Source organism: Microcaecilia unicolor, chromosome 6, assembly GCF_901765095.1.
Source record: "Microcaecilia unicolor chromosome 6, aMicUni1.1, whole genome shotgun sequence".
Classification (NCBI taxonomy): Eukaryota; Metazoa; Chordata; class Amphibia; order Gymnophiona; family Siphonopidae; genus Microcaecilia; species Microcaecilia unicolor.
The window spans coordinates 185,084,329-185,109,868 of record NC_044036.1 but is presented as its reverse complement, the minus strand read 5'-3'; the positions used below and the strand labels follow the sequence as shown (position 1 = coordinate 185,109,868).

General features: G+C 45.3%; 1 protein-coding gene across 3 annotated transcripts in view; it reads left to right on the top strand.

Moving 5' to 3' along the window:
* Positions 1-25,540, top strand: part of RNF123 (ring finger protein 123) — a 594,888-nt gene that overhangs the window by 288,097 nt on the left and 281,251 nt on the right. For all 3 annotated transcript variants that reach the window (XM_030205297.1, XM_030205296.1, XM_030205298.1), the window contains exons 20-21: positions 6,778-6,898; positions 23,290-23,391. In XM_030205297.1, the coding sequence (XP_030061157.1) occupies positions 6,778-6,898; positions 23,290-23,391 (223 nt within the window). The remainder of the gene's footprint in view (positions 1-6,777; positions 6,899-23,289; positions 23,392-25,540) is intronic.

Here is a 25,540-nt window from a genome sequence, read left to right as displayed (position 1 = left end):
ATTTGAATATTTTTAATGAGGGTTTTGGAATGGTGTTGGTTTTAAAGTGGTTGTGAAAGGGTTAATTTTTTTTATTCGATGGGATAGGTTTAGAGGGAGGTGTTTGAAATTTTTTTTAATTTTTTTATTTATAAGATTTTAATTTTTACATCAAGTATACATCTTGAATAGAAAAGATGATTATAATAGTTCCTTTTCTAGCTATACATGAAAAACAATACAGGCAAATACAATAAACTAAATTATCATCTTTAGTCCACAATACAGAGGGAGCCCCTACTAACTTAAGGAAAAAATAATAAATCAGAAAAGCAATTTCTAATTAGGAATAAAGTGGCTGGTGAGAGCAATCGGGAATTTTAAATCAATCATGGGGTTGAAGTTGTTACAGTTATTGGAAATGGAGACGAAGAATCTCTCAGTTTAGCCTCTATAAAAGTATTTAGTTGCTTTGCCTCAAAAAATACATACTTTACTGAATTCAGTTTTATTACACACTTGCATGGGAAATTCAGCCAAAAAAGTGCTCCTAGTTGTAATACCTTCGGCCTTAATTTAAGGAATTCCTGTCTTTTTCTCTGGGTCGCCCTAGAGACGTCTGGATACATTCTAATTTGGCAACCTAAGAAATCCTGACTTTTATTAAGAAAATATTGCTTGAGTATCCAGTCTCTATCTGGCTGAAGTATGAAAAATACTTTAATTTCTATACTTTTACCCAGAGAAGTTACTTTTGTCTCTAATTCAGATATGCTTCCAATATCTAAATTACATTTCTGGGTAAATTGAGTAAACTTCTGCACAAATGAGGCTTCCAGTCCCACCAGTGCCTCCCATATATTTTCTAGTGTAATAGTTTGAGGCTTACAGGGCAAAAACGACTTACTTGGGGTTTCCAAGTCAGGAAAAGAGGGAAAATCCGAGTTTCCTCCTGTATCTCCATGGTCTTCCCCAGTAACCTCTTCTCCGCTCGCACCCGCTTCCATCGATGCGGGGTTTGTCGGCGTCTCTGACACCACTTCGGCGCCCGCACCAGGAGACCCCAGTTGATGCCATCGCCGGCATCGGAGGAGGAATCCTCACTTCGGGACTGAGCGTTGTTTCCGCCTCAAGCCGAGGGAGCGAGGGACCTCCCTCCGCTCCTCTCGGCAGCGAGGATGATCCTGTAGTCGTTCCCGATACAAGGAAGCGGTCAAGCGTTGCAGTTCTAGGGAATACAGGAATCGCGGGTCCAATTCGCTGTTTGCCTCTCCTTTTAGGCATAATTTAAGTAAGTAGATAACTTTTCAAGAAAGTAAGTAACTGCAACGATCGGAGCGACTTCCTGTGCTGCTCATTCAGCCGCCATCTTGCTCCCCGAGGTGTTTGAATTTTTGGGATACTTTTTACTTAAATCTGAGATTTTTAAAGGGGTTTTCGAGGGGGAATTAGTGGGGCGGGTAGTAAATTTAGGTATTTTTAAATTTGAAAAATATAGGTTAATAGGGAACGGGAAGTTTTAATATTTTGGAAATTTGGGCGTAATTAGGTTAAGGTTTGAGTGTGTTTTTGTTTCATTTTTTAGTTTTTCCATTAAATTCTATGGGAAGTAATAGGGAAAAATGGAGATTTTGCACTGCTGACCAACATTCCATTGGTCAGCAGTGAATTTTGGAATTTAGAGGGAGGCAGGGGATTGGCTGGAGGGTTTTTGGAATCCAGCCGAAAACTCCGTATCCTAGGAGACGGAGTCGCTGGCGGTTGGTAGAAGGAGTTGGGCTCTGGTGAGGTGAGGTTGTGTGTTGGTGTGGCTGAGGATGATAGAGGGTTAAAGGGTGAGTGATACAGTTATAGTTTTAGGAAAGTGAGTGAATTGGCAGGAGTAAATGAATAAAAAGTGAATTGGTGACAAATGTGAGTTAATACTGGCTGTGAAGAATAAATACATAGGGCTAGGTGTATGATGAATAGGGACTGAGAACAGACAATTTAATTTTAAAAGAAAAAAAATACACAAAGAGCACATTAACTGTGCTACTGTAATGTCTCCAATGTGCATTGAGTAAGGGACTCTATAGAAAAAGCAAGTAAAAGACTGGAATGACAAAAGAGATCGGGGGAGTGATTGTTGGGAGTTGAGTGGGTTCCTGCAGGCCACTGGATCACTCCTTCCTAGCTTAGGGATTATAAAAAAAGTTTAGGCTCACAAAATTAGGAGATTTTATTCATATTTGGTTGAAGATAAGTAACGGCCACAGTATTGATATTATAAAAGTGTAACGTCACTAAGGGAAAGTCATTCAATATTGAGAGGGAGAGAGGGTTTTGCCTCCCTTTTGGTTATTTAATCGCAAGGTTTAGGGAGAAGACAAGTCGGAGAAGCGAAGCGTCCGAGAGCATGGGCCCCCACGCAAGAAAGACCAGTGGCTTTCTTAAGGAACCGTAAGAGAAACTGCATCACACTTAAAGCCGGGACATTGGAAAAAGGGAAGGGAGTAAAATAAAACAAAAGAAGTAATACTTACCTGGATCCAGGGAATGTGGGTGAGAGAGTTCTGAAAGACACAAAAAGCACACAAAGAATCAAAATTCTTATAAATGTAACAAATTCTTGAAAAGAATTTCGGTAATGTTTTATCATCCTGAAGAGTTATAGAACAAAGAGGAAGGGAAGGTATACTTATCTGATTTTGGGAGATGAGGGAGAGTATCCTATGAAAGAAAGTTAACAACATAATCTGCATTTTAAACCTTATTCAATGTTATGTTAAAATTTTCAGTGTCTAAATTAAATTATTAATTAAACTCAATCTTAAATGGTGAGTTGGTGTTTCTTGTTCTCAAAAAGGGGAAAATCTTGTAATTAGTTTATATTCCTCTCTCGCTCCAGGAGCGAGAGACAAGGTTAGTTTTTGTTGTCCTCACCTCATTCCTGGGTACTGGGTCTCTGGACAGTTGTCACGACTAACAACATCAGGCTGACCAGAATCCAGCTCAATTCCTACATCGCACCCAGGCATGGGGTGGGTCTAACAATAACATTACAGAACACATAGACAAACATGATTTAATGGGACAGAGTCAGCAGGGATTCAGCCAAGGGAGGTCTTGCCTCACCAGTTTTCTTCATTTCTTTGAAGACGTGAATAAACACGTCAACAAAGGTGAGCTGGGTGATGTAATGTATCTAGATTTTCAGAAAACTTTTGATAAAATACCTTATGAGAGACTCCTGAGAAAATTAAGGAGTCTTGGGATAGGAGGCAGTGTCTTTCTGTGGATTAAGATCGGTTATTGGACAGAAAACAGAGGGTAGGGTTAAATGGCCATTTTACTTAATGGAGGAGGGTGAATAGTGGAGTGCCGTAGGGATCTGTATTGGGACCGGTGCTATTTACCTTATTTATAAATGATCTGGAAAATGGAACGATGAGTGAGGTGCTTAAATTTGCAGATGACACAAAACTATTCAAAGTTGTCAAAACGCATGTGAATTGTGAAAAATTGCAGGAATATCTTAGGAAACTGGAAGACTGGGCATTCAGATGGCAGATGAAATTTGACATACACAAATGCAAAGTGATGCACATTGGGAAGAATAATCCAAATCGTAGTTACCTGATGTTAGGGTCCACTTTAGGAGTCGGCATTCAAGAAAAAGACCTAGGTATCGTTGTAGATAATACACTGAAATCTTCTGCCCAATGTGCAGTGGTGGCCAAACAAACAATCAGGATGCTAGGAATTATTAGGAGAGGGATGCAAAATAAGACCAAAAATGTAATAATGCCTCTGCATTGCTCCATGGTGCGACCTCACCTTGAGTATTGTGTTCAATTCTCAAGGTGAAACTGAAAGAAGCCAAGAGAGAGATACGTCTGGCGAAAGTGCAAGCAGAAGAACTAATGGCTAGAAATGTAAGGAGGGGCAACAAAAATTTCTTCAGTTATATTAGTGAAAGAAGGAAGACTAAAAATGGAATTGTAAGACTGAAAGATGATGCAAACTGCTATGTGGATAATGATGAAGAAAAAGCAAATGTACTAAACAAATACTTCTGTTTTCACTGAAGAAAATCCTGGAGAAGGACCACGATTGACTGGCAAAAGTACATATGAGAATAGAACGGATATAGCACCGTTCAAGGAAGAGAGTGTTTATGGACAACTTGAAAATCTAAAGGTGAACAAAGCCATGGGACCGGACAGGATCCATCCTAGAATATTGAGGGAGCTCAGACAGGTTCTGGTGGGTCCTCTTAAAGATTTGTTTAATAAATCATTGGAGACTGGGGAGGTTCCGTGGGATTGGAGAACAGTGGATGTGGTCCCTCTTCACAAAAGTGGTGATAGGGAAGAAGCTGGAAACTACAGGCTGGTAAGCCTCACTTCAGTTATTGGAAAAGTAATGGAAACATTGCTGAAGGAAAGGATAGTGAATTTCCTGGAATCCAATAAGTTGCAAGATCAGAGACAACATGGTTTTACCAAAGGTAAATCATGCCAAACAAAACTCATTGATTTCTTTGGGTGACCAGGCAATTGAATCAAGGACATGCGATAAATGTAATCTATTTAGATTTCAGCAAAGCCTTTGACACGGTTTCTCACAGAAGGCTCTTGAATAAACTTGATAGGCTGAAGATAGGACCCAATGTGGTGAACTGGATTAGGAACTGGTTGACGGACAGACGCCAGAAGGTGGTGGTTAATGGAATTCACTCGGATGAGGGAAAGGTGAGTAGCGGAGTGCCTCAGGGATCGGTGCTGGGGCTGATTCTGTTCAATATATTTGTAAGCGACATTGCTGAAGGGTTAGAAGGTAAAGTTTGCCTTTTTGCGGATGATACCAAGATTTGTAACAGAGTGGACACCCTGGAGGGAGTAAAAAACACGAAAAAGGATCTGCAGAAGCTAGAAGAATGGTCTAATGTTTGGCAATTAAAATTCAATGCGAAGAAATGCAAAGTGATGCACTTAGGGAGTAGAAATCCACGGGAGACCTATGTGTTAGGCGGTGAGGTTCTGATATGTACAGGCAGGGAGAGGGATCTTGGGGTGATAGTATCTGAGGATCTGAAGGCAATGAAACAGTGTGACAAGGTGGTGGCCATAGCCAGAAGGATTCTAGGCTGTATAGAGAGAGGTGTGACCAGCAGAAGAAAGTAGGTGATGATGCCCCACTTTGAGGCAGTGCAAAGAAAAGCGACAAAAATGGTATGGGATTTGTGTTACAAGACACATAAGGAGAGACTTGCTGACCTGAATGTGTATACCCTGGAAAAAAGGAGAAACAGGGATGATATGATAGACATTCAAATATTTTAAAGGTATTAATCTGCAAACAAATCTTTTCCGTGGATGGGAAGGCAGTAGAACTAGAGGACATGAAATGAGGTTGAAGGGGGGCAAATTCAAGAAAATGTCAGGAAGTATTTTTTCACGGAGACAGTGGTGGATACTTGGAATGCCCTCCCGCGGGAGGTGGTGGAGATGAAAACGGTAACAGAATTCAAAAATGGTTGGATAAACATAAAGGAATCCTGTTCAGAAGGAATGGATCCTCAGAAGCTTAGCGGAGATTGGGTGGCAGCACTGGTGGTTGGGAGGCGGGGCAAGTACTGGATAGACTTCTACGGTCTATGCCCTGAAAAATGGCAAGGATAAATCAAGGTCAGGTATACATAGAAAGTAGCACATATGAGTCTAATCTTGTTGGGCAGACTAAATGGTCCGTACAGGTCTTTATCTGCCGTCATCTACTATGTTACTATGGTCGCCATATTTCAAAAAAAGATATAGCGGAATTAGAAGAGGTTCGAAGAAGAGCGACTAAAATAATAGAGGGGATGAAACTACTCTCATATGATGAAAGGTTAAAGAGGTTAGGGCTCTTCAGCTTGAAAACGAGAAGGCTGAGGGGGAATATGATTGAGGTCTACAAAAACCTGAGTGATGTGGACCGGGTGGAGGTGAATCGATTTTTCACTCATTCAAAAAGTACAAAGACCAGGGGACACTCAATGAAATTGCATGGAAATACTTTTTAAACAAATAGGAAGAATTATTGTTTCACTGAAAGAATAGTTAAGCTCTGGAACTCGTTGCCTGAGGATGTGGTAATGGCGATTAACATTTCTGGGTTTAAAAAAGATTTATATACTAAATTAGAACAAGACAATAACAAGGATTGCTTATGGTGTCTTAGTTCTCTTCTTGCTCTAGTCTAGTATTCAAGCTGCAGAAGAAGAAAACTGAAGCAACAGGAAATAAGCCCAGAGAGGTCAGAATTGCTCAAACTTCCTTGAACTGGTTCCTGCTTGGCCAATCAAGAAATAGGAACTAAGATTATCAGAAATACAGACATAGCTAGGCATGCACTGGCTATTGCAGACTCTCGAGAAGCAGAATGTCAGTTCACTTTGAAGGCTAGCTAGTGCTGATAGCTGTTGACTTTGAGGGAGGGGGGGAAGGCTGAAATGTAATAATACTAGCAAAAAACCCACATTTCAGAGTTTTTTGGGGGGGTTTTCTGTCGTTTCTGGTTGAGAACTATATGAAACAACAAGGGAAATATTGTTACATTTCCCATGTCATTTAAAATGAATTCACATCACTACTTGATTGTACTGCATTTTTGGATTACACATTCTGAGGTCCACTGTTCTTCTGTTTGAGTGGTATGTTGGTCTTTGAATTCTGTATATTGTGAGGAGTGACTTTTTGATAGTCTTTATCTGCTATAATTGAACTATGTTACTATGTATTGTTATGTTTTTTTTTGTGCATCTCTTGCCAGAATCCAACAGTGCTGTGTCCTCCTGAGTATATGGTATGCTTCTTGCATCGCCTTATCACAGCCCTCAGACGTTGCTGGGATGAATTTAAGACTAAGAGCCCATCAGCAGTGTACAGTGAAGGTAACACTTTTTTTTACACTCGAACGGGATATAAATATGATAAATATATTCATTGTGTAATGTAAAAGCTCTATCCACTAAAAAAAAATCTATGCTTGAAAACATTTTGAAAACCATTTCTCTGATACTTTCTCCACTTCATGGCCTTAAGTATCTGTCCCATGGTGAACAGAAATAATGATAGCAATTCTTCTTTATATAAGTCCTTTATATTTTGATTAGTGACAATAAAATGACTTTTTATTTTTTCCCAGCCAATGGATGTTGTAAAGAATTATACAAACAAGGTCAAGAATATTGGTCTGTCCATTTATCTGTCTCTGGGGGCAAAACAACCTTAAATTTAACAGATTCAGATGAAACTTGGCATGGGAGGAAAGCTGTTGAAAAGAGGCACCAGATTTGAAAACAGGCTATATCAGATCAGAGGTTCCGGAGAAATAAGCCCTCCTCCAACACACACAAAAAGTGGCCCAATGCATTTTTATGAGAGAAGCATTTCTAGGTTCTGAAGCATAGAAACCAAAAGTGGGGAAAGTATGCAGAGCAGGGCTCATTGAATTCTTTCCGATCTGTCTTCATGTGTATATATATATGTGTGTGTGTGTGTGTGTGTGTGTGTGTGTGCATGCATGTGTGCGTGGGCAATCACGTGTCTGTGTTTGCTTTGTGTTTTAGATAAGTGATTCGTGTGTGTATCTCTCTTTTGTATGCTTGTTTTATATATGGGGTGGGGCAATTTGGGAAATGTTGGGGTAATTTTGGGAGGTACTTTTGTGGGTGTCTGCAGGATACAGAGTAGCAGAGAAGCTGCAGGGGGCAGTTTGCAAGGTGATGTGACAATTGTGTAGGGGTTATTTTGTAGTTTGGGTTTAGTGTTTGGATTGGGGCAGTTTGTGGGGCAGTTGCAGGAAGATAATTTATGGGGTGATGGGATAGTGCAGAGGATAAATTTAGTTGTGTGGAGGTAGTTTTTGTGGGTGTGGCCAATTTGCAGAGTTCAGGAGAGTAGAACATAGGAAGAGGCAGTACGAAAGGAGGAATTTCCTAACTGCTGTGTTTAGCTATATCATATATGTAAGCTTCTGTTCTACAGAAGCTATAACTCCTTCTCCCATTGTGGTTTGTTTGTTTTATTTGGGGGAAGTTGTTTCTTTGGAACCCTAGACCAATTTGGCCCATTTTTGAATCAGATGTGTCTTTTCACTGGTTTTCCCCACATATCAAGCTTCATCTCATTCCATTATGTCGTCAAAGAGTTATTTTGCTCCCACACAGACACTTCTCAATCCCTTTTGTATAATCTTTCCAACTTTCATCATGTTAAAAGAAATAACAAGTGGGAAAACCATGTATAACATAGCTCATGGAATGCTTTCCAGCCCCTCTGTGAGTGTGTGTCTCTGTCTTTTTCTCTGTTTTGCATGTTTGTCTTTTATGTATTTTTAATTGCAGTACTCCTGATTCAGTCTTAAGCTGAAACATGAAGAACTACTACTACTACTTATCATTTCTATAGCGCTACAAGGCATACGCAGCGCTGCACACCATACACAAAAAGACAGTCCCTGCTCAAAGAGCTTACAATCTAGATAAGACATGAGACAGATAGAACAATTAAGGGTAGGGGAATAAAGAGGTGAGGATAAAGGATAGGGCAAGTGAGCAGTGGTTAGGAGTCAAATCAAAGAACCAAATCAAAAGGTGTAAAACAGCTTGCACACAATATCCACAAGGAAAGCAAGTGAATCTTGCAAACATCACATATAGAACAACATTTAATGTATTGGTGCATCTCACTTTCCTTGTGCTTAGTTAAACTGAAACACTGCTATGTTGGTATTTACTTTTTAACTAATTCTGTTGATTTTTAAATTTTGTGTATGTGTTTCTTAGTTTTGGCTATTCATTGCACAGGCTATACTTCATTATCCTTTTGCACTGTGCTAGTATAGGCATGGGCCCCTCACATAAACACACTTTTCTTCTGGCCTCTGATTGCCTGCTGCCGCCGCATACTACAGCCCCCCTTGAAGGACCCTGGTGATCTAGTGGCCTCTGCGGGGAGGGCAGGAAAGAACAACACTCTTTCTTCCCTGCTGCTGCTATTCTGCCTTGTGCTGCTGTGTTTTAAAAATGGCAGCCAAGACTTCCTGTGGCAGACTCGAGAGACTGTCAAGACCCATGAGACTACTGCGGAAGTCTCAGCTGACATTTTGGAAAAAAAAGGCAGCCCCGGGCAGAAGAGCAGTAATGAGCAGGAAAGAGTGGGGTTCTTTCCTGTCCCCGAAGAAGCCACTAGACCACCAGGGTCCTTCAAGTTAGGACCAGGAAAGGTCCACTAAGGCTCGGGACTGGTGTGTGGGAAGGGGGTAGCAGCACAGTATCGGGCGGCACACCTTCGTTACCCAAGGGCCCAGATCACTGTCCATTCGCTCTTATCTGCCCCTTATATATAAAGGTCTGTCCTACCTTGCAGGCTGTAACTCCTTCTTAGCAATCCCTTACCTATGACTGGGCAGGTTTTTGGAAGCTTCCCTCAGCTATTGCTGACAGGGAACAGAGGCTACCCTGAGCCAACATTGACAGGGCATGGGAATCTTCCCTCAACTACCTCCAGGGCCTCTGGCTTTTTCATGCTCAAAGTTTATTCTTTCTGTTCCAGGCCACACCTTCCTACCTAGGCTTCCAAGGTTTGGTCCATTAAGGGTGGCCTGAGGAGGATGTGACTTAGGAACTAGGGTTTGCCTAGGCACTTCCTCACATGTAATAATCAGAGAAGAGACTAAGGGTTCTAACGCTGATGTTCTTATCCACCTGGGAACAAATGATCTAGCTAGTAGTATCCCACTTGTAGCACAGAGAGCTTTCCAGGAGTTGTGGGAGGGTTAAATCCTTTGTTACAATCTTTAGCTTTTTCTGAAGTTCTACCAACTTATGGAAAGGGAGAGGAAAGACTACAAAATACTGAGAACTTCAATAAGTGTCTCAAAGTCTTGTGTCACCAAAAAGGTTTTAGATGCATAAAAAGCTGGGACAATACATGGAAAAACAGAAGACTATATTGCAATGATGGGCTGCATCTCACTGTGGCAGGAAAACAAAATCTTGGTGGGAAATTCAGACAATATATTTCTTGGCATTTAAGCTAGAAGGTGGGGGGTGGCATTTGGAAGCATATCAATTCAGGTAGTCACCCTCAGCAAAAGACAAGATGTGACAATAGTACAGAAAGCAATGTAAACAGCAATGTTAGCAAATCACTTCTCACCAACACAGCAGGATGTGAGACTAAACAAAAAACAGAACAGAAGCCACTGAAATGTGGCTGGAAAGCGATTACCACAATCGCTCGTAGTCTAAGCAACAAAGTTCATGACCTTAGATATTTTTGCTATCACAGAGACATGATTCAGTGATTCCCATGAATGGGACGCAAACATACCGGGCTATAATCTATTTAGGAAGGATAGAGATAGTGAAAAATGTGAAGAAGTAGCTCTGTATGTGAGAGACAATATCAAAGCGACTGAAATGCAGGGGGCCTGGGGAAAGGAAGAAACAATATGGATCACCTTGAAAAGAGAAGACAGAACCTCTATCCACGTGGGTGTTGTCTATAGACCTCCGACAGAGTCAGAGCAGCTTGATAAAGATCTGATTGTAGATGTCCAAAAGTTGGGGGGAAAAGGAAAGTGCTGTTACTGGGAGATTTCAGCCTGCTAGATGCAGACTGGAAAGTTCCATCTGCAGAATTAGAATGAAGTAGAGAGACTGTGGATGCCTTTCAAAGTGCTCTGCTAAGACAAATGGTGACAGAGCCCACAATGCTGGATCTGGTGCTCACAGATGGGGAAAGTGTGTCTATGTCCGTATAACCTCCCTATCAACCCACTCATTACTTTACCTCACCCATTTCTATTCTTCTATCACCTTCTCCCACTACTCCAACCAGAGTTACACCTAATCACACTGACCACCCTTCAACATCTTCTGTCCTTCTGTGACTGTTCTCTTGTGCTTGACTGCTTAAATATTTTAAATTTAAATGCTTTACTTTTTGTCTATTAGATTGTAAGCTCTTTGAGCAGGGACTGTCTTTCTTCTGTGTTTGTACAGCGCTGCGTACACTTTGTAGCGCTCTAGAAATGTTAAATAGTAGTAGTAGTAGTAGTCCCCACCTGGGCAGTAGTGATCATCAAATGGTTTGGTTTGATATAACAATTGAAGCAAAGACAGCCACTCAAAAGTCCTGGATTTCAATCATGCTGAGTTTAGTAAAATGGGGGGTGTACTTAAAGAGCTGATGGGATGGGAAGACATATGAGAAGTAGAAAGACAGTGGTACTGGCCTTTACATGAGGAGAGTAAATAAAAGCATGAAAAAAAGGAAACTGATATGTTTCTTCAAACAAGTAGCTCAGAAAATAAAGGCAAAAGAGTTGGCGTTCATGAAATATAGAAAAACTCAAGAGGAACACAGAAAAGAATATGAGATGAAACTGAAAGAAGCCAAGAGAGAGATGTGGAAAGCACAGGTGGAGGAACAAATAGCTAGAAATGTAAGGAGGGGAGACAAGAATTTTTTCAGGTATATTAATGAAAGGAGGAAGGCTAAAAATGGCATTTTGAGACTGAAAGATGCTGTGGACCACTATGTGGAGAGCGATAAAGTCAAAGCAAGCATGCTAAACAGAATCCTGGAGAAGGACCACGATTGGCTGGCAAAGATACATTTGAGAATGGCCAGTCAGTTTACAGGAGAAAGTGTTTATGAACAGCTGGAAATATTGAAGGGAGAGAAGGCCATGGGACCATATGGGATCCATCCCAGGCTATTGAGAGAGCTGAGAGAGGTTCTAGTGGGTCCTATTAAAGATTTGTTTATTAAATCCTTGGAGATGGGAGAGATTCCGCTGGATTGGAGAAGAGCGGATGTGATCCCTCTTTACAAAAGTGGCGACAGAGAAGAAGAGGGTAACTACAGGCTGATAAGCCTCACTTTGATTACTGGAAAAGTAATTGGAAGCGTTGCTAAAGAAAATGATAATGAATTTCCTGGAATCCAATGGGCTTCAAAATCCGAGGCAACATGGTTTTACCAAAGATAAATCATGCTAAATGAATTTGATTGAATTCTTTGACTGGACGACCAGAGGTTTGGATTGAGGATGTGTGCTAGATATAATCTATTTGGATTCCTCGTATGAGGTAAGGGCTAAAGAGGTTAGGGCTGGTCAGCTTGGAAAAGAGACGGATGAAGGGAGATATGATTGAGGTGTACAAAATCCTGAGTGGTATAGAATGAGTAGAAATAAATCGATTTTTTAATCATTCCAAAAGTACAAAGACTAAGAGACACTCAAGGAAGTTACGTGGAAATACTTTTAAAACAAATAGGAAATATTTTTTCAATCAACAAATAGTTAAGATCTGGAACTCTTTGCTGGAGGAGGTGGTAACAGCGGTTAGCATATCTGGGTTTAAAAAAGGTTTAGGCAAAGTCCTGGAGGAAAAGTCCATAATCTGCTATTGAGACTGACACAGGAAGCAACTGCTTGCCTTGGAATTTGTAGTAGGGAGTGTTGCCATGATTTGGGTTTCTGCCAGGTATTTGTGACCTGGCTTGGCCACTGTTTGGAAAACAGGATACTGGGCTAGATGGACCATTGGTCTGACCCAATATGTCTACTCTTATGTTATGGACTATTGTCTTGCTCCCAACCACCCAAATTGGTCAACATGTTACACCACGGTGCAGCCACCAGATCTCCCATTGTTTTATAGTACTCGGGACCAAATCCTTCGGGTCCGGGAGCCTTTGCCAGATTCAAGTGTTAGATACCCATCTTCATGTCTTGCAGGCTGAGCACGGTTTTCAAGGCACTCAACTGATCAGGGGAAAGGTGAGGCAGAGAGAGGTTCTGAAAAAACTGATCCCGGTCCACCTCATTGAATGGCCTTATAGCATATAAAGTCTGATAAAACTGGACAAACTGTTCCCCTGTTTGGGTCTCATCTGTGTAACAGTTCCCCTGGCCATCCCTAATAGACAGAATCACCTGCTTTTTCCTACAAGGTAGTACTAGATTGGCTAGAAGCTCTCCTTCTCACCCCAACGGTGAAGTTTATAGCGATAATAATAAAGATCTTGAGTGGCCCTCTCACTTAGGAGAATATCCAACTTTGTCCAAGTCTCATTGAGATGATGTTCAGTGGCATCATCCAAGTGGGATGTATGGGTATGGCGTAAGGTGCTGAGTTCACGAGACAATTGAAGGATTTCAACTTCCCTGGTTTTCTGTTTACTTTTAGAATAAACAATGTTCTCCGAGGACAAGCAGGCTGCTTGTTCTCACGACTGGGTTGACGTCCACGGCAGCCCCCACCAACCGGAACAAAACTTCGCGGGCGGTCCCGCACGCAGGGCACGCCCACCGCGCATACGCGGCCGTCTTCCCGCCCGTGTGTGCAACCGTTCGCGCTCAGTTTTTTTCGATTCCACGCTGGAGAGAGATGTGTTATTGGCTCTCTCTCTGTTAGCCCCGGAAACCGGATCGCCGCGAGTTTTTCTCTTTTCGTACGCATTCGCGCTTCTTTCCTTTCTTCTGTTAAAAAAAAAAAAAAAGGAGTTTGTCCCCTCGTCGTCTTTAGCCGCGGGGGCGCCTCGTTGCGGCCTTGTGGCCGCGCGGTCGTTTTCTTTTTCCGGGTGTGCTTTTCACCGCCACCATCAACGACTGACTTCGCCAAAGTGATTTTTCCGTCGATGTCCTCGAAGGTCCCGAGCGGATTCAAGAAGTGTGGTCGTGTGGCTGGCAGATCTCGCAAACCGATACTCAAGCTTGGTGCCTCCAGTGCTTTGGGCCGGAGCATAATACCAAGACATGCACCTTGTGTCTCGGCTTGCGGAAGCGGACACAGGTGGCGAGGCAAGTTCTTCGGGACCGTCTTTTTGGAACTTGTGCCGGCCCCTCGACCTCGACGGCATCGGTGTCGACGGCCGTGTCTTCGGTACCGGTACCGATGTCGACGAAATCGGCACCAACCCCAGGAGTACAGGTACCGTTGGCCCGCCGGCCTACCGGCGAGGGTGAGCGGCCGCGCGGGCAATCGGCCCCGGCCACTCCCTCTACCCAGGGCCATCGGGACCGAACCCTGTCAGACCCGATCCCTCGAGGCCGGAGGGGTTCTACCTCCTCTTCATCTCTGCCGCCGATGACGGGTACCGAAAGAAAACCAAAAAGCACCGTCATCGGTCGCCCACGGCGCACGGGATTACCAGCTCCGGCGCCTCCAGAGATGATTCGACGCCGAGGAAGCGGCAGTGCCGAGAGGAGCGTTCCCCCTCTGTTGAAGAGGTGTCGCTGCGTCAGTCCATGGGTGCTTCGGTACCGTCTCCTGGACCCGAGCAGCTTCCGGCACCGACACCCACACCGGCCCCCCTGCCTTTCCCAACAGCGGGCCTTGACGAGTGCCTCCGAGCCATCCTTCCAGGGATTCTGGAAGGGCTGATGCGCCAGGCTTTGCTGGCGCTGGGGGTGCTTGCGCCCCCGGCGCCGTTGATAGAGGTGCCGGTGTGCTCTAGCTTGATGCCGAGGCCTCCGACACCGCTTGCGGCACCGGTGTCGACCGCCACGCAGGTGGAATCCCCGTCGACGTCGATGGAGGGAGCTTCATCCCCGCCGGCGCGGGAGTCCACCGCTCAACGCCATCATCGAGGACATGGTTCCTCGCAGTCGAGATGGGCCTGGTTCAGGTCTGAGCTGCAAGAGCTCATGTCTGACACCGAGGAAGAGGCCTCGTGGGGGGAGGAGGAGGACCCCAGATATTTCTCCTCAGAGGAATCTGAGGGCCTTCCCTCCGACCCCACTCTTTCACCGGAGAGGAAGCTCTCGCCCTCTGAGAGCTTCTCCTTTGCCTCCTTCGTCAGGGACATGTCTATTTGCATTCCCTTCCCCGTGGTCTCTGTGGATGAGCCGAGGGCTGAGATGCTCGAGGTCCTCGACTATCCATCACCACCTAGAGAGTCTTCCACGGTGCCGTTGCACAATGTCCTCAAAGAGACACTGCTTCGGAACTGGCTGAAGCCCTTATCTAACCCCACCATCCCCAAGAAAGCGGAGTCCCAGTACAGGATCCACTCTGACCCAGAGTTGATGCGGCCCCAATTGCCTCATGACTCAGCGGTCGTGGACTCTGCTCTCAAGAGGGCACGGAGTTCGAGGGATACCGCCTCGGCGCCCCCGGGGCGGGAGTCTCGCACTCTGGACTCGTTTGGGAGGAAGGCCTACCAATCTTCCATGCTCGTGACCCGAATCCAGTCATACCAGCTCTACACGAGCATTCACATGCGGAACAATGTGAAGCAACTGGCGGACCTGGTCGACAAGCTCCCTCCGGAGCAGTCCAGGCCCTTTCAGGAGGTGGTCAGGCAGCTGAAGGCGTGCAGAAAGTTCCCGTCCAGGGGTATCTATGACACCTGTGATGTGGCATCTCGAGCTACGGCCCAAGGTATAGTGATGCGCAGACTCTCCTGGCTGCATGCCTCTGACCTGGACAACCGCACCCAGCAGCGGCTGGCGGATGTCCCTTGCCGGGGGGATAACATCTTTGGCGAGAAGATCGAGCAGTTGGTGGACCAACTACACCAGCGGGAAACCGCTCTCGACAAGCTCTCCCACTGGGCGCCTTCAGCATCCATCTCAGCAGGTGGACGTTTTTCCCGGGCCAGGCAGGCTGCGCCCTACGCCTACAACAAGCGTAGGTACACCCAGCCGGCCCGAAGGCCTCAGGCACAGGGACAGTCCCAGAGCGCTTGTTCCCGTCAACAGCGTGCGCCGAAGCAGCCCCCTGCGCCTCCACAGCAAAAGCCAGGGACGGGCTTTTGACTAGATCCATGGGAACATTGACGCCATCAAAGTGTCCGTACCGGATGACCTGCTGGTCGGGGGAGGTTGAAAGTTTTTCACCAAAGGTGGCCTCTGATAACCTCTGACCAGTGGGTTCTCCAAATAGTGCGGTGCGGATACACCCTGAATTTGGCCTCCACTCCACCAAATTGCCCACCGGGAGCCCAATCCTTCAGCTCCCATCACAGGCAGTTACTTGCAGAGGAACTCTCCGCCCTTCTCAGCGCCAATGCGGTCGAGCCCGTGCCACCCGGGCAGGAAGGGCAGGGATTCTATTCCAGGTACTTCCTTGTGGAAAAGAAAACAGGGGGGATGCGCCCCATCCTAGACCTGAGAGGCCTGAACAAATACCTGGTCAAAGAGAAGTTCAGGATGCTTTCCTTAGGCACCCTTCTACCAATGATTCAGAAAGACGATTGGCTATGTTCCCTGAATTTAAAGGACGCTTACACTCACATCCCGATACTGCCAGCTCACAGACAGTATCTCCGATTCCGTCTGGGGACACGGCACTTTCAGTATTGTGTGCTGCGCTTTGGGCTCGCCTCTGCACCACGGGTATTCACGAAGTGTCTCGTGGTGGTTGTGGCGTATCTACGCAAGCTGGGAGTGCAGTTGTTCCCGTATCTCGACGATTGGCTGGTCAAGAGCACCTCAGAGGCAGGAACTCTTCGGTCCATGCAGTGTACTATCCACCTTCTGGAGCTGCTGGGGTTTGTGATAAATTACCCGAAGTCCCATCTCCAGCCAGTCCAATCTCTGGAATTTATAGGAGCTCTGCTGAATTCTCAGACGGCTCAGGCCTTCCTTCCCGAAGCAAGGGCGCAGAACCTTCTATCCCTTGCCTCTCAGACCAGAGCGTTTCAGCAGGTCACAGCTCGGCAGATGTTGAGATTCCTGGGTCATATGGCCTCCACGGTTCATGTGACTCCCATGGCTCGCCTTCACATGAGACCTGCTCAATGGACCCTAGCTTCCCAGTGGTGTCAAGCTACCGGGAATCTAGAGTATGTCATCCGTCTGTCCATCAGTTGCCGCAATTCGCTGCACTGGTGGACCATTCGGACCAATTTGACCCTGGGACGTCCATTCCAAATTCCGCAGCCCACGAAAGTGCTGACGACGGATGCATCTCGCCTGGGGTGGGGAGCTCATGTCGATGGACTCCACACCCAGGGTCTGTGGTCCCTCCAGGAACAAGATCTTCAGATCAACCTCCTGGAGCTCCGAGCTATCTGGAACGCGCTGAAGGCCTTCAGAGATCGGCTGTCCTACCAAATCATCCAAATTCGGACAGACAATCAGGTTGCAATGTATTACATCAACAAGCAGGGGGGCACCGGATCTCGCCCCCTGTGTCAGGAAGCCATCGGGATGTGGCGTTGGGCTTGCCAGTTCGGCATGCTTCTCCAAGCCACATACCTGGCAGGCGTAAACAACAGTCTGGGAAACGCACCATCTCCAATTGGCTAGCAGATTGCATTTCCTTCACTTACGCCCAGGCTGGGCTGGCTCTCGAGGGTCATGTCACGGCTCATAGTGTTAGAGCCATGGCAGCGTCAGTGGCCTACTTGAAGTCAGCCACTATTGAAGAGATTTGCAAGGCTGCGACGTGGTCATCAGTCCACACATTTACATCACATTACTGCCTCCAGCAGGATACCCGACGCGACAGTCGGTTCGGGCAGTCAGTGCTGCAGAATCTGTTTGGGGTTTGAATCCAACTCCAACTTCCAGGACCCGATTTTATTCTGTTCAGGCTGCAGTCTCAGTTAGTTGTTCTTCGTAGGTCAATTTCTGTTATGCCCTTGCCGTTGTGAGGTTAAATTGACCTGGGTTCTTGTTTTGAATGAGCCTGAGAGCTAGGGATACCCAGTCGTGAGAACAAGCAGCCTGCTTGTCCTCGGAGAAAGCGAATGATACATACCTGTGGCAGGTGTTCTCCGAGGACAGCAGGCTGATTGTTCTCACCTACCCTCCCTCCTCTCCTTTGGAGTTGCGTTTTACTCATGCTTTTGCTTGTCATTCAGCTGAGCGGGAACGGTCACGCACGGGCGGGAAGACGGCCGCGCATGTGTGGTTGGCGTGCCCTGCGTGTGGAACCGCCCACGAAGTTTTGTTCTGGTTGGTGGGGGCTGCCGTGGACGTCAACCCATTCGTGAGAACAATCAGCCTGCTGTCCTCGGAGAACACCCGCTACAGGTATGTATCATTCGCTATATGGCCTCTCATAACCGCTTTGGATGCCTCCCAATGAACTAACATCACTGGTATGATTGGTATGAGAAACAGGAAGCCTATATTTTTCTCCAAACAAGTGACTGAAAAAATAATGAAAAAAGAGGCTTTGTTCAAAAAATACAGAAGAACGCAACAAGAGAATCATGGAAAGGATTATCGGATTAAACTCAAAGAAGGAAAAATGGCTAAAGATGTTGAGAGATCTTTTTCAGATATATTGGTGAAAGGAGAAAGATAAGAATGTAATTGCAAGACTGAAAGATATTGAGAATGGCTATATGGAGAGTGATGAGGATAAAGTAAACGTGCCAAACAATTACTTCTCTTTAGTGTTCATGGAAGAAGATCCTGGAGAAGAACAGCAGAGTGGATATTGTGCTGTTCATGGAAGAAAGTGTTTATAAACAGCTTGAAAATCTGAAAGTGGACAACGCTATGGGGCCGGATGGGATACATTCCAGGGTACTGAGAAAGCTCAGAGAAGTCCTGGTGGGACCTTGTAAGGATTTATTTAATAGATCTTTAGAGACGGGAGAGAAACCAAGGGATTTGAGTATTGCACAACACTGGATCTGCAAACGAAAAGGCTGCCACTCATGTAAGAGCATAATGCAGATACAAACAACTTGATTACAGAATGAAAATACCATGCAGCTTTCCCATACACAGTCTGGAGGAGAAAATACAGAACCTTAAAATGAATCCTGTATTGTGCAGGCAGTCAATGTAGCTGCTTCAAAGCAGGGGTGATATGATCCCACCACGAGAGACCCATAGCTATCCTCACTGCAGCATTCTGTACAATCTGTAATACTTTGATTCTCACAGCAGATACCCCCAGGTACAGAGAATTACAGTAATCTATCAATATCACCATACATTGCACAAGAGAGTGAAAATCAGAAAAAGCCAACATTGGTTTCAAATGATATAGCATATGTAATTGAGCACATGATGTACAAATCACATGATTAATCTGATATTAAACAAGAGGGTAGAAAGCGTTGACCCCTGCGGTACTCGCCTCCGAATCAAAGTAGCATCTGAAAATGTCCCTCCACTCTGTACTTGCATACTACGACCAGATAAATATGAAGAAAACCAATCATAAACTTTCCCTCCTATCCCTAGTTGTCTCAACCTATATAACATAACCGTATTGACTGAGTCAAAGACAGAAGAGACGTCTAAAGATATTAAACAAAATCACTGAACATGTACTTCTTTACAAAGGTGAGAGCAAATCCATAAAATAGGAGGTAAAAAAGGGTGAACAAATGTACAAAACAAATAAATGCATTCCTGAACTTTTTTTTTTTGTATATCTGTCAATGAAATTTACTGTTGAGAGTGAGACTGCCACACAGGGGAGGGTGTTCTGGTGACCTGTGGGTCCTGCCTGTGATTAAAAAAAAAAAAAAAAGGAAGTTTGAAATTGACATAACTGTGCATTAAAGAATACAGGTGCACGGGACACAATCACTTACTCGGAAAAGAAGGCCCGGGAGACCATACTTTGAAGAGGAGGAGTCGAGGAATAAACATGACTGATGGGAGACAAGGAAGGGACCGTGGGAGGTACACTTGTCGTCCAGGCTGTAATAATGTAGGGGGGAATAAAGAACACACACATTAGACAAACACATGCTAACAGAGGGGATATAGAATATGTGACTGTGGAAAAGAAATATGTAGGGAATACATAAGGAGAATATACCATTTGCAGCGCGGGAACTGATGATGGCGGAGTCATCCCGCAACAGCTCACGCCGCATCCCCCTGATGTCCTGACGGAGATCCAGAAACATCTGCTGTTGCTGCTGGGAATGTGTTTACATTATATTGCACAGGTCGCTCACATGGGCGTTGGTCTTCTCCAATTGGGCGTTGGTTTTCTCCAATGCGTTGCCCACCACATTTTGCACCTGCGCACATATGGCATCTGTGGAATGCTGGACATGCTGCACACGCTCTGCCACTTTTTCAAGCTGGCTGTTTATCCCCTCATTCCACTTGCCCTGCATCTCCCACAACTGACGACGATACTCCCATTCCTCCACTGGGGGTGTACGAGGACGGTCCATGGGCAACTGCGTAATAGAAGATAGGAGGGTGACATGACCATTGAGGGGGTTTGTGACATGTACGAGGTCAAGTGTCTCAGTTTCCTCGTCCTCCCCATCCTCTCCTCCCTGTGTAGGCGTCATCAACCATATACCTGCAAAATAGAAAGGCAAGTACGTAAACACAGATACACACAAACAACGCCGATGTCCTATGTTTCTGCAACACACAACACGTCTGTACTCACGTGCTTCTTCTTCTTTCTCATGTTGTGTGGCACATGGTGTTGCAGGCCCTGCTGACCATGTAGAACAGCCCGCAACCGGATGTACACCTACCGACCCCCCCCCCCCCCCCCCCCAAAAAAAAAAGAGACCAGCCTGTCAACAAACGTTTGATACGATAGAGGTCTATAAATAATGAGTGGAGGTGACCGGGTAGATGTGAAGCATCTGTTCACGCTTTCCAAAACAAACAGTGTGATGAAGCAATTGTCTGGACATTTTTCTGATATTAGCTGGGTATTTGTGACCTGGATTGGCCACAGGATGCCAGGCAGTCCCCTGCCTGTGAGGATTGAACAAACAAGTCTGGACACAACTAGCACCTGAGATACTATACTTACTTGGAAGAGCATCGCTTGTAGTCCAGGAAGGGGCAGAGTTGGGCTGGCTTGTACTTGGTAGAGCATCGCTGGTAGTACAGGAAGGGGCAGAGGAGGGCTGGCTTGTCGTCCAGGCTGTAATAATGTAAAGGGAAAAAAAGAACACACGTATGGAAACAGGATGCTGGGCTCGATGGACCTCGATCTTTCCCAGTATAGCAAAAGTTATGTACTTATGTCCCTTCCAGCACACCCACAGCACATCACAGTACTCACCACCTTCTCTGTCCTCAGTTGTGGGACCTGACAATCTGGAATCTTCCAGATGTTCACCTAGAAACGTAAACAGAAACGACGTTGACCCAAAACCGTCCACAACCAAACTTCTTACCAACACCCACCCCATTGTCTGCAAAACACTAAAGAAACTCACCTTCCATACCACCAATGGCATCCTCTGACGTGTCGGCACCACCACAAAGTCCCACCACCTGCTCACAACCAATGGTGGTCAACACAGCCTCCTCCAGGGGAGTCAGCTCCACGGTACATGGAGGGCCACCCCCTGTACCCTTTCCATGTTTCCATTTCTTCTGTGCCTTGTCTTTGACCATACACCTGAAGTCGTGCCAATGATGCTTACACTGCTCCACAGTGCGCATCCGCACACCGACAGCATTCACCTCATCCGCAATCTTCCTCCAAATCTTGTTCTTTTGTCCAAGCGAGAGCCTGGACTTTTTAAAAAGCCATCCAAATTCATCGCATACACCATGCACCAACACTTGTAGCTCGTCCTCCGTAAATTTTGGCGCATTATTCTTCATAGCTTCCAGAGAAATAAAATGGAGGAGATGTTAACATCTTGAAAATGCACACTTAGCTCCCTGCCATCACCCCGCCATAAGCTGAACAACAGGAAAATGCCAGCAATATCACATTTTACACCATTCATAAGCTCATGGGAACGTCTTACTTACCTATGAACACTTATTTGAAAATAGAAAGGAAAAAACAACGTGGCACACACCACACACCTTAAAAAAAAAAACAACACAAAATAAAGAAGTTAACAGGAAAATGCCAGCAAAATCACATTTTACAGCATTCATAAGCTCATGGGAACGTCTTACCTATGAACACTTTTTTGAAAACAGAAAGGAAAAACAATGTGGCACACACCACACACCTTAAAAAAACCCCACAAAATAAAGAAGTTTACAACAGGAAAATGCCTGCAAAATCACATTTTACAACAACGAAACGTCTTACTTACCAATGACAAATTGGAAGCAGGAAAAACAAGGGAAAATCAAGCTGGAGGCAGTACTCGCTAGTAGCCTTTTCGAAAAAACGAACAGTAGTGACATGTATCTTACACGCCCTGGACGCACGCCTATGATGTGTCACATGCGCACATTAGCCACGTTGATACCTTGTGCTTTCCGAATGAAACTGTGCGCATGCATTTCCTACTCCACTGGCGGGGATTGCACCAGATTAGCGAAACTTTCATGCATCCGACTTTTGAATACCGCACCAAACATTTCTGAGTCGTATTTTTAGAGCATCCTTCGTTTTTTCAAATTCGGTAAGTTTTCTACGTGACTTTTACGTTTTCGATTCTTTTACATTTTGTTGATGCATCTTCCCCCGATTCTTATCTAACCCCCGTCTCTGCACATCTACGGCGGAGAGAAACAGTGTCTCCACTCCATGAAATCTTCTAAAACCATACTGAAAACGATCTAAACAGTCATTATGCTCTACAAACTCCTGTAACTGCACCAACACCACTTTTTCCATCACTTTCCCTAAAAAGGGAACAACAGAGAGAGGTCTGTAATTCCACATCATGGAAACATCTAAGGTTTCGCTTTTCAACAGAGGCTGCACAGTTGCCTGCTTACACACTCTAGATAAACACACCAGCTAATCCAGAAGCTACAAAGACTGGCTCCCCCACTCGGCTGCAGCGTTAGTAACCAGATCACTGATGGTCTTCAGGGCTTAAGTATAGGAGCCTCGGTGAAGAAAGAGGCATGACACTAAACTGCATAGAGGCCGTAATCCACAGGGTTCTGCCGATGGCAAACAAGGAGGCCCGCACCACCACAGGCATCAAACAGCCCATATCTAAGGCTGGGAATCAGGATCTAAAATTGCAGTAGATTTTCTGTGACACTAGCTACATAACTACAGGTTACTCTGTTTAGATGCTGTATTTGGAGGATCGTAATTAGAAAGGGCAGTTACTCCAGCTCCTTATCAGTATATTTAAGCAATTCAGTCTCCATGAAGTGGCAGATCCAAGTTTATTTAATATTTACTGTCTTGATCTATGGAGGCCATCAGGGTGGTTTACAAGCTAAAAAGTAAAATGTAAGAAGTGATAGTAATACAAAGAAGTCAGACGACAGATATGATACAGTAGGTGTGAGTCCTCTACTCATTTATCTTAGATTTGTTCTTTGGCAAGAAGTGTTCTGTCAGATGAAACATGGATTTTTGTGCCACTGTTTTATAAAGTGTATAATTAGTTTTGTTTCTTTGTATTCTACTGTATTCCTTAGATGCCTGTGTTCCTCCTCAACTGTTCTATAATGGCAAGGTGGATTATTTTGACCTTCAGAGGCTCGGAGGACTCTTGTCACACTTGAAGAAGACTCTTAAAGGTGAGGTTGTGAAGTTAGAGCTTTCATAGTAATTCAGGTGTATCAATAAGCTTTAGATTTTGCAGAATGTAGGAACACAGCTAATCTGATATTCACGTTAGCTTAAGACCATTCAATTGCTGTGCTGTCTCTACTTGTAAGTAAGCAGGGCTGAGAGTATTGGTTGGAAGTTACTGTAGAAGCATATCCTTGTGTAAATTACGACATACGTGTGTAAATGTGGATTTCAGAAATCCACTACCTGTGAAGATCCATACCACAGAGCAATTTTGGCACAGAGTGAGTTCGAGAGGGCCTAATTTGTGCATGGCATAGGTAAGCCAAAAATCTACACACATAGAGGAGGTAATTCTCTATAGCTTGTTTAAAGTTGAGCTAGTATTCTGTAACTACATGCAGTTGCCGTGATATAATACTAGTGCAAGTCCGCAGTTACATTCCTAACTTTAGGTGCAAGCACTTATGCTGTCTAACTGGCCATTATAAATGCTTGTGTCTAAGTGTAGGCAGTTAAGCATGTGACTGCAAGTATTCTATAAGATGTGCATGTAAGTGTCAGGCACGTCCCAACCTGCCCGTGCTCCCTTGCAGTTGGGCACTATGGAAAATGCATGCACATTTTGTAGGATACTGACTGAGTAATTTTGCAGAATATCAATCACTGAAGTGGAGGAGGCAGAAAAGCGAATGCTACATACCTGTAGAAGGTATTCTCCGAGGACAGCAGGCTGATTGTTCTCACTGATGGGTGACGTCCACGGCAGCCCCTCCAATCGGAAACTTCACTAGCAAAGTCCTTTGCTAGCCCTCGCGCGCCCGCGCGCACCGCGCATGCGCGGCCGTCTTCCCGCCCGAAACCGGCTCGAGCCGGCCAGTCCAGTATGTAGCAAGACAATACACTTCAAGGGAAGACACAACTCCAAAGGGGAGGCGGGCGGGTTTGTGAGAACAATCAGCCTGCTGTCCTCGGAGAATACCTTCTACAGGTATGTAGCATTCGCTTTCTCCGAGGACAAGCAGGCTGCTTGTTCTCACTGATGGGGTATCCCTAGCCCCCAGGCTCACTCAAAACAACAACATTGGTCAATTGGGCCTCGCAACGGCGAGGACATAACTGAGATTGACCTAAAAAATTTACCAACTAACTGAGAGTGTAGCCTGGAACAGAACAAACAGGGCCCTCGGGGGGTGGAGTTGGATCCTAAAGCCCAAACAGGTTCTGAAGAACTGACTGCCCGAACCGACTGTCACGTCGGGTATCCTGCTGCAGGCAGTAATGAGATGTGAATGTGTGGACAGATGACCACGTCGCAGCTTTGCAAATTTCCTCCATGGTGGCTGACTTCAAGTGGGCTACCGACGCTGCCATGGCTCTAACATTATGAGCCGTGACATGACCCTCAAGAGCCAGCCCAGCCTGGGCGTAAGTGAAGGAAATGCAATCTGCTAGCCAATTGGATATGGTGCGTTTCCCTACAGCCACTCCCCTCTTGTTGGGATCAAAAGAAACAAACAATTGGGCGGACTGTCTGTGGGGCTGTGTCCGCTCCAGATAGAAGGCCAATGCTCTCTTGCAGTCCAATGTGTGCAGCTGACGTTCAGCAGGGCAGGAATGAGGACGGGGAAAGAATGTTGGCAAGACAATTGACTGGTTCAGATGGAACTCCGACACAACCTTTGGCAGAAACTTAGGGTGAGTGCGGAGGACTACTCTGTTGTGATGAAATTTGGTGTAAGGGGCCTGGGCTACCAGGGCCTGAAGCTCACTGACTCTACGAGCCGAGGTAACTGCCACCAAGAAAATGACCTTCCAGGTCAAGTACTTCGGATGGCAGGAATTCAGTGGCTCGAAAGGAGGTTTCATCAGCTGGGTGAGAACGACATTGAGATCCCATGACACTGTAGGAGGCTTGACAGGGGGCTTTGACAAAAGCAAACCTCTCATGAAGCGAACAACTAAAGGCTGTCCTGAGATCGGCTTACCTTCCACTTGGTAATGGTATGCACTGATTGCACTAAGGTGAACCCTTACGGAGTTGGTCTTCAGACCAGACTCAGACAAGTGGAGAAGGTATTCAAGCAGGGTCTGTGTAGGACAAGAGCGAGGATCTAGGGCCTTGCTGTCACACCAGACGGCAAACCTCCTCCA